We start from the raw sequence: 20,000 nt of genomic DNA, 5'->3' as shown, positions 1-20,000 counted from the left end.
CGTTGGACTGTCAATCTGAGGGTCCCGGGTTCGAATCACGGTGACGGCGCCTGGTGGGTAAAGGGTGGAGATTTTTACGATCTCCCAGGTCAACATATGTGCAGACCTGCTGGTGCCTGAACCCCCTTCGTGTGTATATGCAAGCAGAAGATCAAATACGCACGTTAAAGATCCTGTAATCCATGTCAGCGTTCGGTAGGTTATGGAAACAAGAATATACCCAGCATGCACACTCCCGAAAACGGAGTATGGCTGCCTACATGGCGGGGTAAAAACGGCCATACACGTAAAAGCCCACTCGGGTGCATACGAGTGAACGCAGAAGAAGAAGAAGAAGTCTCATCCGAATGACCAGACGCTCGGTTTGATTTTCCAGTCAAACTTAGGAGAAAGGGTGATACCGGGATTTGAACCTATATCCTCACCGACAATGTATTGCCAGACAAGCGTCTTAACCATTTTGCCACATTCTTCCTAGCCCTCTTCATCTTTCTCATTCATTTAGACACCTTCCCTGCAAAAAAAAAAAAAAAAAAAATTGGACCACTAAAGTATGCTGGTATACCAAAGTTGAAACTTTTGATTCAGAGGACAGAAACAAATCTACTATAGGCTATGTATCCGGAATGTGAGAATCTTTAGAAAATGACCCTGCGGATTGATAATGACAGGCAATCGGCAAGCTGGAGAATAAAACGATCAATGAACTCAGTTTTATCAACATCGTTGTCCATCTAATTGCAGATCACCCCCTGCCATATTGTCAGAAATTGAATATTCAGGCAATCGACTGTATTTTTTTCTGCTTCTCTCTCTCTTTCTGTGTGTGTGTGTGTGTGTGTGTGTGTGTTGTGGCTGATTTGAATGTGTTGGTCGTTCTATTCGTTCTTTTCACGGTCTCTCTTTGATCTATTCTTCCGTATATACAGATGTCCGATGTAAATGTACAGCTTTTTTTTCGTGTCTTTATTAATAAGAATTGTACAAGCATACGTTACATATGTTGTATCGATGTACTTTTTGTTGTCCTTTTGAGCATTCGAATTCTAAACAATTTTTAAAGCAATATTGTTCATCATTATTACCTCCCTTACAACCATTTTATCAATCTTCTTCGACTTAATGATTTGATCTCATAACTCACCTCACGCTATCCCCCCCCCCACTCCCTCCCGTCTACCTCTGTTTCATGTCTGGATATTAGATGATGCCACGAAATAGGTAAAAGATTTAACAACAATTCATAAGATTTATGCCAATGTACGTTATTTTGTTTAACTCACTCAGTACGGCCAGTCCTCTCTTCTCCTCTACACAAACCCCTCGGATGTCCAGTGGGTGTCTGAATGACCAAACCTTAAGCTTCCGTCGTCAGAATTGTGGTATTCTTTGTCAACATTCACCTCTTCAGTATAAGAGCCTTCTGCTTGCAATATTTTGATGATGGTAACTGGGGTGAAACGCTGTTAACGTCGTCTCTTTCGCCGTTCGTATGGAGAGAGTTCAGTACCAAAATTATTATCAGACTTACGTAGGTCATAGTCTTAACCTGCCTTTTGGCCAAAACGGGAATTGCGTGTGTTCTGATTGGTAGATAGTGGCCACGCCTTCTGACCCCGTTAAGGACAGCATGACAAGAAGCACATTAGCGCGACGGTCTATTTTCTTTCGATCGCATTGTATTGTATTGTATTGTATTGTATTGTATTGTATTGTATTGCATTGCACTGTACTGCACTGCTCTGCATTGTCTTGTGTTGTATTGTATTGCATTGCATTGCATTACTTTGTTCGCAGCATATTTCTACGTTTTAAATAAAGGTTGCTCTCTCAGGGGAGAGTATGGTACTTAACCAAAAATTCATTGAACAATTTGATATGTCTATCGTGTAGAAATGATCCAGAAAATGATATGCGTTTTCTATTTCAGTGCGCAGCCAGTGCAGACAAACGCATAAAAAAACAGTAGGAAATCTGCAATGCAATAAACGTACTGAAAGACAACCCAAATGATGATAATACTGTAAATGTGCTATCTACATATTAACTGTGAAATCGCAATCAAGAGCTTTGCTAAATTTATCGCAGAGGCAAGAAATATTAAAACAATTTTTTTTAACCAAATACCGATCTTATGATAATCCGATGTATTACATTACAGAGTGAGCGTGTGTGTGTGTGTGTGTGTGTGTGTGTGTGTGTGTGTGTGTGTGTGTGTGTGTGCGTGTGTGTTAACATCAGGATTGTATTTTGATTTGTTTTGAACAGATGTTAATAAACTTGTTATTCGCCTCTTATCCAGAGAGTTTTATGCTGAATGGACAATGAAATCTCTCTCTCTCTCTCTCTCTCTTTCACTCTTTGTCTGTCTGTGTCTGTCTCTCTCTTTCATCACACCTCTCTCGGTCTCCGTCCAATGTGAATGTGTGTGTGTGTGTGCGTGCGTGCGCGCGCGCGCGTGTGTGTGTGTGTGTGTGTGTACGTGCACGTGCGTGCGCGTATGTGTGTGTGCCCGCGCGCGTGCGCGCGTGTGTGTAAGTAACAGCTGCACGAAGAAATTGTAACTATTGTTGAAGTTCTTGCAGTCTTTCGACAAGTAATCAGTCGACAATGTTTGGAACAGGCTTGACAAAGATGGGGTATGGAGGAGGTACATATAGGTATATCCCTGTGCTGTGATACCCATCTTCTTACAGCTAATGGTGACATCAGTTCTTGTTGGGTTTTTTTTGTGTGTGTTTTTTTGTTTTTTTGTTTTTTTTAAAGCTACAGAGAACTTGCCGGCCTATGAGAATAACAGCGACTTCGTCAAAATGTGAGACGAGGGGGGTGCATCTTCTGCAATATGCAATTCCCCAACACACTCACCACACCTTTGAACTAACCCGGCGAAAATGCCTGATAAAAAAGCACACAACATTCACGCGCCCCACCCAAGCACGTTGCTCCATACAGACTAAAACACAATAGCAACATAAAGTGATTGACTATCTTGAAGAAAGAGTCGAAGAATCAAGGTTGGTGTTGGTATTTACTGATGAAAAACATCAAACCATAACTTTTTTTTTTTCATCATCAATCTGAATAGATTTACCTGTTAGTGAAATATCCTGAAAGACACGATACTGGACACAGAGAGTAAGGCTGTAATGCTACGTTCACACTGAGCCCAGCTGGTTGCTGACAGCAGCTGACCGAGAATTGTGCACACGTCAAAAAATGATGCGCGGCCGACGCTGACGCCCCGTGTGCGATGGGCTTTAGCGCTTTCTCGCAATGAATGTCGGCAGCGAGTGTTCACACCAGCTGTCTCCGGGCAGTTTTCGACTCACTTGTGTAAACAAAGTGAGTCTATGTTTTAACCCGGTGTTCGGTTGTCTCTCTGTGTGTGTGTGTGTGTGTGTCCGTGGTAAACTTTAACATTGACATTTTCTCTGCAAATACTTTGCCAGTTGACACCAAATTAGGCATAAAAATAGGAAAAATTCAGTTCTTTCCAGTCATCTTGTTTAAAACAATATTGCACCTCTGGGATGGGCACAAAAAAATAAAAAAAAGAAGCCTAATTATATGTAAACTGCATTTACTGTTATATTTATAATTTTTTGTATTCTCTAAACTTGGCACTTTGACCTCTTATTCTGACACAACAACAAGAGGAGTCATTATTATCATTTTTTGTTCAAACAGGAACTTCTTTTGCTAAGCATGGAATTTTTATTTATTTTGCAAACGTTTTGGTGCAGATAGCAAAGAAGGAAAATCACTCTGTAATTAATGCTACGGGACTTAATTTATCACAAGTGAGTCTTGAAGGCCTTGCCTCTCTTGTTTCATTTGTGCTGAGCACACTGAACTGAATAGAATGATGGCTGGTCCAAGGGAGGGAATTCTTCAATGATACCAGCAACGTGAATCCCAGTAATTATTTGTCGTTTCTTTCGTCTGGAGAGCGCTGCAGCTGACGGCAATTGGCTGTGTCTGACTGAAGTGTGTTGCTGTGTCAGGCTGACTGTCTGACTGAAGTGTGTTGCTGTGTCAGGCTGACGGCAACTGGCTGTGTCTGACTGAAGTGTGTTGCTGTGTCAGGCTGACTGGCTGACTGAAGTGTGTTGCTGTGTCAGGCTGACAGCAACTGGCTGTGTCTGACTGAAGTGTGTTGCTGTGTCAGGCTGACAGCAACTGGCTGTGTTTGACTGAAGTGTGTTGCTGAGTCAGGCTGACTGAAGCGTGTTGCTGTATGAGGCTGACTGGCTGACTGAAGTGTGTTGCTGTGTCAGGCTGACAGCAACTGGCTGTGTCTGACTGAAGTGTGTTGCTGTGTCAGGCTGACGGCAACTGGCTGTGTCTGACTGAAGTGTGTTGCTGTGTCACGCTGACGGCAACTGGCTGTGTCTGACTGAAGTGTGTTGCTGTATCAGGCTGACGGCAACTGGCTGTGTCTGAGGGAAGTGTGTTGCTGTGTCAGGCTGACGGCAGCTGGCTGTGTCTGACTGAAGTGTGTTGCTGTGTCAGGCTGACGGCAAAAACCGGCTGTGTCTGACTGAAGTGTGTTGCTGTGTCAGGCTGACGGCAAAAACTGGCTGTGTCTGACTGAAGTGTGTTGCTGTGTCAGGCTGACGGCAACTGGCTGTGTCTGACTGAAGTGTGTTGCTGTGTCAGGCTGACGGCAAAAACTGGCTGTGTCTGACTGAAGTGTGTAGCTGTGTCAGGCTGACGGCAAAAACTGGCTGTGTCTGACTGAAGTGTGTTGCTGTGTCAGGCTTACTGCAACTGGCTGTGTCTGACTGAAGTGTGTTGCTGTGTCAGGCTGACGGCAACTGGCTGTGTCTGACTGAAGTATGTTGCTGTGTCGAGCTGATGGCAAAAACTGGCTGTGTCTGACTGAAGTGTGTTGCTGAGTCAGGCTGACGGCAACTGGCTGTGTCTGACTGAAGTGTGTTGCTGTGTCAGGCTGACGGCAACTGGCTGTGTCTGACTGAAGTGTGTTGCTGTGTCAGGCTGACGGCAACTGGCTGTGTCTGACTGAAGTGTGTTGCTGAGTCAGGCTGACGGCAACTGGCTGTGTCTGACTGAAGTGTGTTGCTGTGTCGGGCTGACGGCAACTGGCTGTGTCTGACTGAAGTGTGTTGCTGTGTCAGGCTGACGGCAACTGGCTGGGCTTGGTGTGAACGCTTCCTAAGACTGATGGCAGTTGCAGCAATGAATTACTGGTATCTGTCTGAATGGCACAGTGCCCAGCAGATGGGTTTTCTTCAACTGAGACATCTTAAACACTCTGTGAAAATATCATTTTTACGAACATTATAGCCTTCGTTAGTGTACGACTTAGAGGGCACATAACTTCCCTTCTCCATATTAAAAACATGATATTTGAAATTTGAAACATTTTAAACACTCTTTGAATAGATTCGTGTTATTCAGCGTAAGCAGTTTTGAATTTTTATTCACTAAAAACCGAAATCGTTCGGACATATCGCGTCTTCAAAACAAAGCAAAGAAAAACAAAAAGATGCACAAAAGAACAATGGTTACGACACTGCAATCACATATGATAAAACGAAAGGTTTTAATATCACAAATGCACCATGGTGTCTTCAGCGCACACACACACACACACACACGGACACACACACACACACACACACACACACACACCGTGAGCTCGAAAGCGCCCTTTCAAAAACGTCAAAATCAACAATAACAAAATATACAACGCCAAAATAATCACTTTCCAGAAATCATCATTATCATTCTGTCGTTATCGAAGCATTTCATTAACACACAAAGGAAACGTTATCCGCATTCCACGTTTGAACAACAGTTTTGTGTAGCTTTGACTCAAAATGTACAGCACAGACCATTATGTATGCGTAAACAATGTTTGCAGAGTTTATCTAAATATACAGCAAACACAATAATTGTTATCAATGCGTTATCCACGTCAAGCGTTCACTGACATTTACAGCCGCAAACATGCTTACTTGTGTGACTCAAAAGAGATTTTGTTCGTGATGATATTGTAATCGGCAGCATTTCTTTCGTCAGCGTACATACACACAGGCCCTTCAAACTCTTGGCAACGGAAGCTCAGTCGTCATTTGAACTATTTCCTCACCCCCCCCCCTCACCCCCCCCCCTCGCCCACCTCCCACCCTCCTCTTCTTTTAGTATTGATAATCCCCCCCCCCATCCCCCTCCCGCTTCCCAACTAGTCTACACAACGTTAAATCACCCGCAATATACACGCATTCAGATCAGTTTCACCATGGAAACATTCGTTCAAACCAGAGTGCGTGGCTCAGTCGAAATTTGACGACGTTCGTCTGATCAACGCTCGGTCAGCTCTCTCTCTCTCTCTCTCTGTGTTTACTTCTTCCTGAACTGTACCCCTTTACCAACGATGCTGCAGTCATCTTCTCCGCCTTTTACCCCCACCAGCTTGCTGCCGACGCCTGTAGTCGAGGAATTCAATGTAGTTTTCCATCCAGCGAGTGAAGGCGGGGTTGTTGAAATTGATGTGGTAGATCTGCCCGTCTATCATCAGTTCTGTCATGTCATCGTCGTACGTGTCGTCGTCGTCATCGTCACCGTCCTCGTCAGCCGTCTTGGGTGTCTCCCCTCCCCGGCCTACTCTGTCCTGCAGGTCGTCTTCATTGCTCAGGCCCTGTGACAGTTCAGAGTTTTCGTTCTCTTCGTCATCGGCGCCGTCGTTACTGAGGATGTCATCGCTGCTGTTGTTGTTGTTGTTGTTGTTGTTGTTGTCGGTGGTGTTGGTTTGGTTCAGTTTGGTCCAGATGGCCAGAGCCACAGCCTTGAAGGCCGGCCAGTGGTCGCTGACGACGCTGCAACACGGGGCGGGCAGTTGGTGGAACACATCACAGAATGGATGATAAATATTACAGTCGTTCGCAAGTGCACACATACCATCTATCTATCTATCTATCTATCCGCACACACACACACACACACACACACACACACACACACACACACACACACACACATATATATATATATATATACATATATGCCTGAGACATTGCAAGTATATATTCCAACATTACTTTCAAATAATATTGCACCCCCCCATCCGCCCCCCCCCCCTCCGGCACACATACACACACTTTTCGTCAAGTCACAGAACGGAAGTAGGTATGCCTTACACGTTTTACTGAAGAACTCCCACAGTGCTATCTTACATCCAGTTTCATGAAAGTCACTCCAACATGTCCACCAAATGAGTTGAAAACCCTGAAACGGTTTCAATTCAATTCAAAGGACTTTACTGCTTGATTATAATAGAAAATGGTCTTTCAGTCCATTCAAACGCTCGTCAACAAATAAAATGAAACATACGAATAAACAAAATAGCCTCTGCATCCTTCCTTGATTTCTGCGATGAAATCAATTTAGTTTCAGTTTCTCAAAGAGGAGTCACCTCGCTGGGACAAAGCCATACACGCTACACCACATCTGTTGGGCAGATGCCTGACCAGCAGTACAACCCAACGCGCTTAGTCATTCCTCGAGAGGTGATTTAAAACCGCGCTATGTTCTGAAACTGTTCTCTTCCTTAAAACGTTTGTTTTTATTTGTCTGAACGAAAACTAGCCGTCCTTTTATTTAAAAGATACCAAGAATTGAAAAGGCGGCACAGAAATAGTGACAAGACAGGAAGGAAGTGGCGAGGGGCAAAGTGGGGGGTGGTGGTGGTGGTGGTGGTGGGGAATCATCACGTGAAAGGAAAACATTCCAGTAAGATAAAAATGAAACATTCTAGGATAAGAAGTGAACTGTATTGTGTGTCCATCGAGATCGATGATGACCATCGTTGTCATCCAGCTGGGGGATGGGGGGAGGGTGGAGGTGGGGTGGGGGAAGGATGCTCATGAATCTATCTGTGAATGCGCAGATGGCTGAATAGTCCAATCTGCGCACGAAATGTTCGCTGACAGTTGGGGCAGACAAAGACAGGCATAACATTGTCAGGGAGCTTGTTTGCCCGTGACTTTCTGGCCTGCCTCTTCTGAACAGCTGCAGCAGTCCTGTTGGCCTCGCACAACTTGGCACCTTTGTGCACAGCAGCGCGCCATTTGTAATTTGAACTAAGAAATAAATGAATAGCCTGTCCTTGATTGCAGCGCACAAATTATCAGTCACAGGCCTGTTTTTCCCCAAGAACAAACAAAGCTTCAGTTTCAGTTTCTCAAGGAGGCGCGGCCACTGCGTTCGGACAAATCCATTAGACGTTACACCTCATCTGCTAGGTGGGTTCTGACCAACATCATAACCAAACTTTGAAACAGGCCAAAGGATAACTACTGCCAAGTTACATCATTTTTTCCTGCAAATAACATTTTAAGAGCACCTTATACTGCCTTTCTTTCACAGCTCTATCTCTTCCAACATATCCCAAATCCTTTGGGGGAAGGGAGGGGGGGGTGGGAGGTTCATGCTGAGTATCAACACGGGCATTCCCAACCAATGCAGGCATCGATTTACATGTCCTTTGGTGAGAGTGTCTGCAGTTTGGTCTGCATATTCATAAATGTGCAAAAGGTTGATCTGCATGAACATATGAGCAACAGGTTGATCTGTATTCTGTTTGTTCATAAATGTGCAAAAGGTCGATCATGTTCCCAAATGTTGGAAAGTTTGTTCTTAATGTCCATAAATGTGGAAAACACAGACCTACATGTTCATATATTTGGAAAAGGTTGATCTGCATGTTCTGTTCATAATTTCGGAAAATGTTGACCTGCATGTTCATAAATTTGGAAAAGGTCATATTCACGTTAGTAAATGTGGAAAAGGTAAAAAAAAAAAACCAACAAAAACCAAAAAACAAACACACAAACAAACAAAAAAAACATCATAACCAAACGCGCTAGTCAGGCCTCCAGTGCGTGCCTAAAAGTATATCATGTATTTGTGTATTTATCAGAAAGGATTTCTTTACCAGAGGGCAACACTTATGTTGCCCTGGGTTCTTTTCCACTGCACCAAGTGCGTGCTGCGCGCGGGGCCTAGGCTTCTCGTCTCATCCTAATGACTAGAGACTCTCAATTTGATTTTTCAGTTAAACTTGGCCGGAGAACGGGCAAGACCAGGATTCGAACCGAGACTTTCACCCGGACACTCAACCAGCAGAAAAGCGTCCTTACTATTCAGTAACCTTCCTCCTATAACTCTCTCCATACGAACGGCGAAAGAGACGACGTTAACAGCGTTTCACCCCAATTACCACCATCAAAATATTACAAGCGGAAGGCTCTTATACTGAAGAGGTGAATGTTGACAAAGAATACCACAATTCTGACGACGGAAGCTAAAGGTTGGGTCATTGAGACACCCACTGGACATCCGAGGGGTCTGTGTAGAGGAGAAGAGAGGACTGGCCGCACTGAGTGAGTTAAAGCAGTGTAAACGGTTTCTATGCCGTTTTTTTGTTTTTTCTTTGTGTGTGTGTGTGTGTGTGTGTGTGTGTGTGTGTGTGTGTGTTCATCTGGGTCTGGAACGAAAGAGACAAGCGTGAACTCACGACGGGATGTGGTTTGGAGGCAGCAGAAAGCCGTAGCGACTGGTGCCGATGGGAGACAACTCCACAGTGAAGGTGTACTTGATTCCCGCCCCTCCCCGCGCGTAGTCATCTGATGCCCCGGCCGCCGTGTCTGGGTGAGGGAGACGTCGGTGATTGTGTTACCACAGGTGCTACAGTAATGGTTACAACGGTGTTACATGGTGGGCACAATAGCCGAATGGTTAAAGCGCTGGACTTTCAATCTGAGGGTCCTGGGTTCGAATCTCGGTGACGGCGCCTGGTGGGTAAAGGGTGGAGATTTTTCCGATCTCCCAGGTCAACATATGTGCAGACCTGCTAGTGCCTGAACCCCCTTCGTGTGTATGCGCACGCAGAACTGAGATCAAATACGCACGTTAAAGACCCTGTAATCCATGTCAGCGTCCAGAATATACCCAGCATGCACACCCCCGAAAACGGAGTATGGCTGCCTACATGGCGGGGTAAATAAATAAAAACGGTCATACACGTAATATGTTACATGTCTGTCTGAGTGTGTATGCGTGTGCGTCTGAAATCTGATTGAATGACACAGGAAACGAATGATGAGCGCCCAGTGGCAGCCGTCAGTCGGCTCTACCCAGGTAGGCAGCCTGTGACGCGGCAAATGTCCCCGTGTATGTAAAGCGCTTAGAGCTTGGTCTCTGACCGAGGATAGGCGCTATATAAGTATCCACATCAATCAATCAATGGTGAAGGATGTGACTGTGTTATTACGGACATTTAAGTGCGAGACTGTGTACATTGCGATTGTGTTACTGCAGACGCGGCAGCGTGGCTACAATGTCATACGGTGAATCATGTGATTGTATTACTGCATATGTTACATTGTGATACTACGCACAATGTGATTGTGATACTGACAGACATTAAAGCGTGGTTACTGTGTCATAGCGTGAACCATTTGATTAAATCATTGACAGACACCACAGTACGATACTATGCACATTGTGGTTGTGTTACTGCAGACATTACAGTGTTATTACAGTGTTATGTGATGAGCAATGTAATTGTATCACTGACATACAATTACTGTATGGTTACAGTAGTATATGACGAACAATGTGACTGTCTTTTTGACAGACATAACAGTTTCGTATGATGAACAATGTGATTGTATTACTACAGACATTACTCTGTGACTACAGTTTCACATGAGGAACAGTTTAATTGCATGACTACAGGCATATTCGAATCCAAAAGACGAACAACATCACTACAGACGTTACAATGGTATTGCAGTGTCAGATTATGAACACTGTGATTTTATTACTGACACATATTGCAGAGCTATCACAGTGCCATATGATGAACAGAATGATCATCCTGTCCATTTACGAGTGAGCTGATTACTATGGCACTAAGCGATAGATAGATACAGACAGACAGACAGATATATGAATAGATAGATAGATAAACAGATAGACAGACAGACAGAAAGACAGATAGGATGATAGGATGACAGACAGGCAGACAGATAGACAGACAGATAGGTAGACAGACAGACAAACAGATAGAGACAGACAGACAGATATGTAAATAGATAGACAGATAGGTAGACAGAAAGACAGATAGATAGGTAGATAGACAGATATATTGACAGACAGACAAATAGACAGACAGACAGATATATATATATATATATATATATATATATATATATATATATATATAGATAGATAGATAGACAGACAGACAGACAGACAGACAGATATATTGACAGACAGACAAATAGACAGACAGACAGACAGGCAGACAGATATATAGATAGATAGACAGACAGACAGACAGATATATAGACAGACAGACAGATAGATAGACAAACATATATAGATAGGCAGACAGACAGACATATAGTCAGACAGACAGACAGACAGATAGATAAATAGATAGATAGACAGACAGACAGACAGACAGATATATAGACAGACAGACGGACAGACATATATATATATATATATATATATATATATATACAGACAGACAGACAGGTGGGTGAACAGTCAGAGGAACAAGGGGTACAGGCGGCAAAGGCCAGGAACTCACACAACACTTTGGCGGACGCCCCGACCTCGTACCATCTGTTCCTCTGCAGCATGGCCTCGGAGAACCGCTGGCCCACCTCCCGCTGGAACACGATGAGCAGCATTGAGCTGGGAACGTGGTGTTCTGTAGGGGTGTAGGTGTCGGTCACACGTACACACACACACACACACACACACACTCGCATGCAAAGACGCACGGTACGCGACATCGTTTCCCCCACCATCTACCCTGCACGTCATACGGTTTTCTGTCTGTCCCTTCCTTTCCCGTTTTTCTTTAATTTATTTATTTATTTATTTGTTTGTTTGTTTATTTGATTGTTTGATTAATCTTAAAACGATTCAAGACATTTAGATGTGAAACATATTTGATTTTTCGTTGTCTACAATTACCAGTATGTATTGTATTGTATTGTATTGCGTTGCAGTGTGTTGCATTGTATTGCACATCAATCAAACATAATTCCTCCTTCTGCTTCTCTTCACTAACCAAATCAGGCTCATATTGTATTGTATTGTATTGTATTGTATTGTGTTGTGTTGTGTTGTATTGTGTTGTATTGTGTTCATCGCACTGAATTGCATTGTGTTGTGTTGTACATTAACTCACTCAGTACGGCCAGTCCTCTCTTCTCCTCTACACAGACCCCTCGGATGTCCAGTGGGTGTCTGAATGACTCAACCTTTAGCTTCCGGCGTCAGAATTGTGGTATTCATTGTCAACATTCACCTCTTCAGTATAAGTGTCTTCCGCTTGCAATATTTTGATGATGGTAATTGGGGTGAAACGCTGTTAACGTCGTCTCTTTCGCCGTTCGTATGGAGAGAGTTAAACAAAACTCATCATCATACTCCTACTCCCCCTCCAACTCACTCCCCCTCCTCTTCCTCCCCCCTACTCACTGCCCCCTTCATCCCCCCTCCCACCCTCATCCCCCCCCATTCAGCCACCCCCCCCTTCTCCTCCTCCCCACCTCCTCACCCCCCCACCCCCTCACCAAATCGGGTTCATCCTCCAGGGTGGCCCGGGAATCGTAACCCCAGGGGTAGAGGAAGAGCTGGCCGTAGGAGTGCATGGACAGGTAGAGCGCCGTGCGGGGCCCCACCCTCAGCAGCAGGGACCTCAGGTTGCGGGTCTCAGGCTCCGAGAAGCCCCGGGGGCCGGAGTAGTTGTCCGTGCACGGGTTGCTGTTGCCTCCCTGGTCTGCCCACCCAGCTCAGCACAGCGTTTTATGTTGTTTGTTTCAATTGGCATTGATTTCAAATAATGGGGAAAAAAACAGGACGACAACATGCAGCGTTTTGAATGCAAAGTCTTGGGAGGGGGGCGGGGGGCGTGGGGGGGGTGGGGTTGGGAAGAGAGAGAGAGAGAAGCAAGACAACACACAACGCTCAAAGTACAAAGTCTTGAAAACAACAACAACAACAACAACAACAACACACACACACACACACACACACACACACACACATTAAGCAATAAAGGGAAAATTCGGCATCCTTCCGTTTCAGTATCATTTTCAGTTTCTCAAGGAGGCGTCGCTGCGTTTGGACAAATCCATATACGCTACACCACATCTGCTAGGCAGATGCCTGACCAGCAGCGTAGTAACCCAACGCGCTTAGTCAGGCCTTGAGTGCATGTCTTCATCTTGGTGTTCCTACCAGAGTGGACTTCTTTTGCACAACTTTTGCCAGAGAACAGCACTTCAGTTGCCATGGGCTCTGTTATTCAGGTAAGGCCCAACACTCGGCTTATATCACAGATTTTACATAAGTTTACATTTGGGCCAACAGCAAAGTGAGAGCTGTATTATCTATGGTTTCTACAGTCAATGGGAAACCATTTACAGCTTAGTCTTTTTGTGAAGGACTATGACTCTCAAACTAGGAGGCAAAATTGCACTGGCTCTTCGTGCTGCAGCCTTGTGGGCTAGTTGGCCTTTGGGAACCATCCCAACGCCGACTGTCCTAAAACCCTCTTGGCCGAGAGAGTGGGGATGTACTTGGGCAAGACACTCTCCACTATAATCAAATTCTAGCCCAAATAGTCGGAACAGCAGTTGCCTCCTATGCTGTTCTGATGGTTATAGTCGAACACGACTGACTATCATATATATATATTCAGTGCGCAGAGTGCATCCTGTACACGGTACCTCGGTTTATCGTCTCACCCGAATGACTACACGCTCAGTTTGATTTTCCAGTCAAATTTGGGAGACAGGGCAAGAGCGGGCTTCAATCAAAGACCTTCATGGACACTGTATATAGGCAGATACGAGTCTTACGCTTATTTAGTTATAGTCTGTTCATCTAAGATGATGATATTAAACTGAAAATAAATGATAATTATTATTATCATTTGGATTATTATCATTTCTGTCATAATGATGATTGTTATTGTTAATTAGAAGTCGACATTTCTGTATATTCGAATGAAAAGGGGGGCGGTTGTGGTGGAGGGGAGGGGGTGTGGTGGGGGCAAGGGGCAGGGGACTAAGAAAGGAAGAGACATACAGACAGACAGACAGACAGACAGAGAGAGAGAGAGAGAGAGAGAGAGAGAGAGAGAGAGAGAGAGAGAACAGAATGTGGAAAAGATAGAGTACAAAAAATCTAAAATGGAGAGGGTGAGTAGAGTCTTACCATTCTGCTAACTTCCTCCTCCCTCTTCCCTCGGATTAACAGCAGCCAACAGAACATGCTGACTGTGGCTACTCAGCTTGAAGAAGAAACAGCTTGAGCTTCTATCGTGCTATTATAGTCAAATCAGTTTCTTAAAGATGCGTCACTGCGTTCAGCCAAACACATAATTATACGCTACACCACATCTGCTAAACATATTATGCCTGACAGCAACATTACCTAACGCGCTTGTTAGGCCTTGGTATATGCTAATGATTTTGTGTGCCTGCCTATTGTTTATCTGCGTTTTTTTAAAATATTTATTTATTCACTTATCTATTTATCTATCTATTCATATTCACTTATCTGTCTGTCTATGTATCTATCTATCTATCAAGTTTTTCCTCAAGGCCTGACTAAGCGCGCTGGGTTACGCTGCTGTTCAGGCATCTGCTTAGTAAATGTGGTGTAGACGTTCATAGGTATGTCCGAACGCAGTGACGGCACCCTTTAGCAGCTGGACTGAACTGAACCGAGCAGATTATCGGAAGAGGTCAAAGGAAGCACTCACAGACACTGTTACTCCACTGGTAGCCGAAGTTCCTGTTACCATCCACACCCAGGCAGAACGGGTCGTTGGAGTACCGCGTCGTCCGTGTTTTTCGCCACAGTCTTGTGGACGCCTGGAAACAAGCACCATGAGGGTCATCACAGATACAAAACACACCAACATGTTCTTCATTGATATGGATACATATATATATAGCGCCTATCCTCGGTCGAAGACCAAGCTTTAAGCGCTTTACAAACATGGAGTCATTTACACAACAGGCTGCCTACCAGGGTAGAGCCGACTGACGGCTGCCATTGGGTGCTCATCATTCGTTTCCTGTGTCATTCAATCAGATTTCAGGCACGCACACATACATACTCAGACAAACATATAACGTATAACATTTTACGTGTATGACCGTTTTGTTTATTTACCTCGCCATGTAGGCAGCCATACTCCGTTTTCGGGGGTGTGCATGCTGGGTATGTTCTTGTTTCCATAACCCACCGAACGCTGACATGAATTACAGGATCGTCAACGTGCGTATTTGATCTTCTGCGTGCGCGTATACACACAAAGGGGGTTCAGGCACTGGCAGGTCTGCACATATATTGACCTGGGAGATCGGAAAAATCTCCACCCTTTACCCACCTGAAACCACCGAGATTCGAACCCCCGACCCTTAGATTGAATGTCTAACGCTTTAACCATTCGGCAATTGCGCCCGTCATGGCTGCAGTCCGCAACACGCTCTTCACTGATGCGGTCCACCACACGAGCCGCTTCATAGACTCATGTCCTCACACACCCTTCATGCATGCAGATTATGGATTCTTCACAGACCCCGACCACCAGACTCTTCACGGACGCAAACCGCGAACACATCTTTGATAGATACGAATCATCATTGAGTCTTCGTGGTGCAAATCATCACATATTCTTCATAGACGCAAACCACCACACATTCTCTATAGAAGCACACACACACACACACACACACACACACACACCAAATTCACCACTCACATTCTGATGACTGAAGACATAACCATCCGGGTTCGTGACAGGAATGATTATCCAATCAAAAGCTTGTAGAAGCTGGTCAACATCCGGGTCATTGTCGGGGTTAAAGGCCAGCTGCAACAGGCGAAAAGAAACGGGTTTCCACGGTGAGGGCATTTCATGTGGCTCTGTCGATTCCCTACCTTGTAAACGATGTTGATCTATCCACTCCCTACCTTGTAAACGATGTTGCTCTATCCACTCCCTACCTTGTAAACGATGTTGCTCTATCCACTCCCTACCTTGTAAACGATGTTGCTCTATCCACTCCCTACCTTGTAAACGATGTTGATCTATCCACTCCCTACCTTGTAAACGATGTTGCTCTATCCATTCCCTACCTTGTAAACGATGTTGCTCTATCCATTCCCTACCTTGTAAACGATGTTGCTCTATCCATTCCCTACCTTGTAAACGATGTTGCTCTGTCGATTCCCTACCTTGTAAACGATGTTGCTCTATCCATTCCCTACCTTGTAAACGATGCTGCTCTGTCGATTCCCTACCTTGTGAACGATGTTGCTCTATCCACTCCCTAACTTGTAAACGATGTTGATCTATCCACTCCCTGCCTTGTAAACGATGTTGCTCTATCGATTCCCTACCTTGTAAACGATGTGTTGCTCTATCGATTCCCTACCTTGTAAACGATGTTGCTCTATCCATGCCCTACCTTGTAAACGATGTTGCTCTATCGATTCCCTACCTTGTAAACGATGTTGCTCTATCCATTCCCTACCTTGTAAACGATGTTGCTCTATCCACTCCCTACCTTGTAAACGATGTTGCTCTATCCACTCCCTACCTTGTAAACGATGTTGTTCTATCCACTCCCTACCTTGTAAACGATGTTGATCTATCCACTCCCTACCTTGTAAACGATGTTGATCTATCCACTCCCTACCTTGTAAACGATGTTGCTCTCTCCATTCCCTATCTTGTGAACGATGTTGATCTATCCACTCCCTACCTTGTAAACGATGTTGTTCTATCCACTCCCTACCTTGTAAACGATGTTGATCTATCCACTCACTGCCTAGTAAACGATATTGCTCTATCCACTCCCTACCTTGTAAACGATGTTGATCTATCCACTCACTGCCTAGTAAACGATGTTGCTCTATCCACTCCCTACCTTGTAAACGATGTTGCTCTATCGACTTCCTCCCTTGTAAACGATGTTGATCTATCCACTCACTGCCTAGTAAACGATGTTGCTCTATCCACTCCCTACCTTGTAAAAGATGTTGATCTATCAACTCCCTGCCTTGTGAACGATGTTGCTCTATCCACTCCCTGCCTTGTGAACGATGTTGCTCTATCCACTTCCTGCCTTGTAAGTGATGTTTACCTACGCATAATTTGCGCTATCCACTCCTTACATTGTAAATGGTGTTTATGTATACATGACGTTGCTGTGTTAACTCCCAACCTAGTCACTGATGTTGCTCTATCCATTCACAGCATTGTAAAAAAATAATGATGTTTATTTTCACATGAACTTTGTCTGTCAACTCCCTACCTTGTAAGTGATGTGATGTTGAGGGCCATGGCCGAAGCTATCCATTCCCTGCCTTGTAAAATGTTGCTCTATCCACTCACTGCCAGGTACACTTTGTTTATCTATGTACATGACGTTGCTCAAACCTTTGGAAATGATGTTCACACACGATGTTGCCCTTTTCCCCTCACTGCCTTTCAAGTGATGTTCATATGCATGACGTTGCTCTATCCACTCCCAAACCTCGCTGAAGATGCTGCGTTTTTCCACTCACTTGTCATGTCCATGTTGTTTATCTATACACGATGTTGCTCAACCTTGGATATGATGTCTACACGTGTTGTTGTTCTGTCCACTGCCTACCTTGTACACGACGTTGATCTATCAACTCCCTGCCTTGTAAACGATGTTGATCTATCAGCTCCCTACCTTCTGAACGATGTTGGTCTATCCACTCCCTTCCTTGTAAACGATGTTGATCAATCCACTTACTACCTTGTAAAAGATGTTGATCTATCAACTCCCTGCCTTGTAAACGATGTTGATCTATCAGCTCCCTACCTTGTGAACGATGTTGGTCTATCCATTCCCTTCCTTGTAAACGATGTTGATCAATCCACTTACTACTTTGTAACTGATGTTTACCTACGCATAATTTGCGCTATCCACTCCTTACATTGTAAATGGTGTTTATGTATACATGACGTTGCTGTGTTAACTCCCAACCTAGTCATTGATGTTGCTTATCCATTCACAGCATTGTAAAAATTAATGTTTATTTTCACATGAACTTTGTCTGTCAACTCCCTACCTTGTAAGTGATGTGATGTTGAGGGCCATGGCCGAAGCTATCCATTCCCTGCCTTGTAAAATGTTGCTCTATCCACTCACTGCCAGGTACACTTTGTTTATCTATGTACATGACGTTGCTCAAACCTTTGGAAATGATGTTCACACACGATGTTGCTCTTTTCCCCTCACTGCCTTTCAAGTGATGTTCATATGCATGACGTTGCTCTATCCACTCCCAAACCTCGCTGAAGATGCTGCGTTTTTCCACTCACTTGTCATATCCATGTTGTTTATCTATACACGATGTTGCTCAACCTTGGATATGATGTCTACACGTGTTGTTGTTCTGTCCACTGCCTACCTTGTACACGTTGTTGATCTATCAACTCCCTGCCTTGTAAACGATGTTGATCTATCAGCTCCCTACCTTCTGAACGATGTTGGTCTATCCACTCCCTTCCTTGTAAACGATGTTGATCAATCCACTTACTACCTTGTAAAAGATGTTGATCTATCAACTCCCTGCCTTGTAAACGATGTTGATCTATCAGCTCCCTACCTTGTGAACGATGTTGGTCTATCCATTCCTTTCCTTGTAAACGATGTTGATCAATCCACTTACTACTTTGTAAGTGATGTTTATCTAAGCATAATTTGCTCTGTCCACTCCTTACCTTGTAAATGGTGTTAATGTATACATGACGTTGCTGTGTTAACTACCAACCTAGTCATTGATGTTGCTTATCCATTCACAGCATTGTAAAAATTAATGTTTATTTTCACATGAACTTTGTCTGTCAACTCCCTACCTTGTAAGTGATGTGATGTTGAGGGCCATGGCCGAAGCTATCCATTCCCTGCCTTGTAAAATGTTGCTCTATCCACTCACTGCCAGGTACACTTTGTTTATCTATGTACATGACGTTGCTCAAACCTTTGGAAATGATGTTCACACACGATGTTGCCCTTTTCCCCTCACTGCCTTTCAAGTGATGTTCATATGCATGACGTTGCTCTATCCACTCCCAAACCTCGCTGAAGATGCTGCGTTTTTCCACTCACTTGTCATGTCCATGTTGTTTATCTATACACGATGTTGCTCAACCTTGCATATGATGTCTACACGTGTTGTTGTTCTGTCCACTGCCTACCTTGTACACGATGTTGAGGGCCATGGCCGGAGCTATCCACTCCCGAGCGTGGATTCCTGCTTCCAGGATGACCACACTTTTGTTGCTCTGCGTGGAGTTTCTTTGACGTATCTGGGGGGGAAAATAAATGACGTACATCCCATTTGTTCACGATGACGCAAATGCAAGATCCTGAATGTGTGTGTGTGTGTGTGTGTGTGTGTGTGTGTGTGTGTGTGTGTGTGTGTGTGTGTGGGTGTGTGGGTGTGTATGTGTGTGTGTGTGTGTGTTACTCTGTGTGTGCTACTCTGTATGTGTGTGTGTTAGTTTGTGTGTGTGTTAGTGTATGTGTGTGTGTTACTCTCTCTCTCTCTCTCTCTCTCTCTGTGTGCGTGTGTGTGTGTGTGTGTGTGTGTGTGTGTGTGTTGTGTGTGTGTTAGTGTTAGTGTGTGTGTGTGTGTGTTAGTGCGTGTGTTTGTTAGTGTGTGTGTGTGTGTGTGTGTGTGTGTGTGTGTGTGTGTGTGTTAGTGTTAGTGTGTGTGTGTGTGTGTATGTGTTAGCGTGTGTGTGTGTGTGCGCATGTATGTGTATGTGCGTGTGTGTGTGTGTGTGTGTGTGTTAGTGTGTTGGGGAGGGGGGTGGACGGGGGGTGCGTGTCTGTGTGTGCGTGTTTATTTGTATAAACGAGGTGGGGTGGGGTGGGGTGGGG

General features: G+C 44.5%; 1 protein-coding gene across 2 annotated transcripts in view; it reads right to left on the bottom strand.

Moving 5' to 3' along the window:
• Window positions 1–6,206: 6,206 nt before the first annotated feature.
• The window catches only part of LOC143285744 (carboxypeptidase B-like), a 42,893-nt gene continuing 29,099 nt past the window's right edge, over window positions 6,207–20,000 (bottom strand). Inside the window, exons 7-13 of one of the 2 annotated variants that reach the window (XM_076593156.1) lie at window positions 19,313–19,423; window positions 15,833–15,943; window positions 14,825–14,936; window positions 12,627–12,844; window positions 11,630–11,711; window positions 9,545–9,674; window positions 6,207–6,845 (exon numbers count right to left, since the gene is read on the bottom strand). In XM_076593156.1, the coding sequence (XP_076449271.1) occupies window positions 6,413–6,845; window positions 9,545–9,674; window positions 11,630–11,711; window positions 12,627–12,844; window positions 14,825–14,936; window positions 15,833–15,943; window positions 19,313–19,423 (1,197 nt within the window). In that variant the 3' untranslated portion in view covers window positions 6,207–6,412. The remainder of the gene's footprint in view (window positions 6,846–9,544; window positions 9,675–11,629; window positions 11,712–12,626; window positions 12,845–14,824; window positions 14,937–15,832; window positions 15,944–19,312; window positions 19,424–20,000) is intronic. The other variant, XM_076593157.1, reaches the window with a different exon arrangement.

The sequence above is a fragment of the Babylonia areolata genome, chromosome 9, assembly GCF_041734735.1.
Source record: "Babylonia areolata isolate BAREFJ2019XMU chromosome 9, ASM4173473v1, whole genome shotgun sequence".
NCBI lineage: Eukaryota > Metazoa > Mollusca > Gastropoda > Neogastropoda > Buccinidae > Babylonia > Babylonia areolata.
Note: the sequence above shows the minus strand (reverse complement) of the source record. Positions and strands in the feature narration are given on the sequence as shown.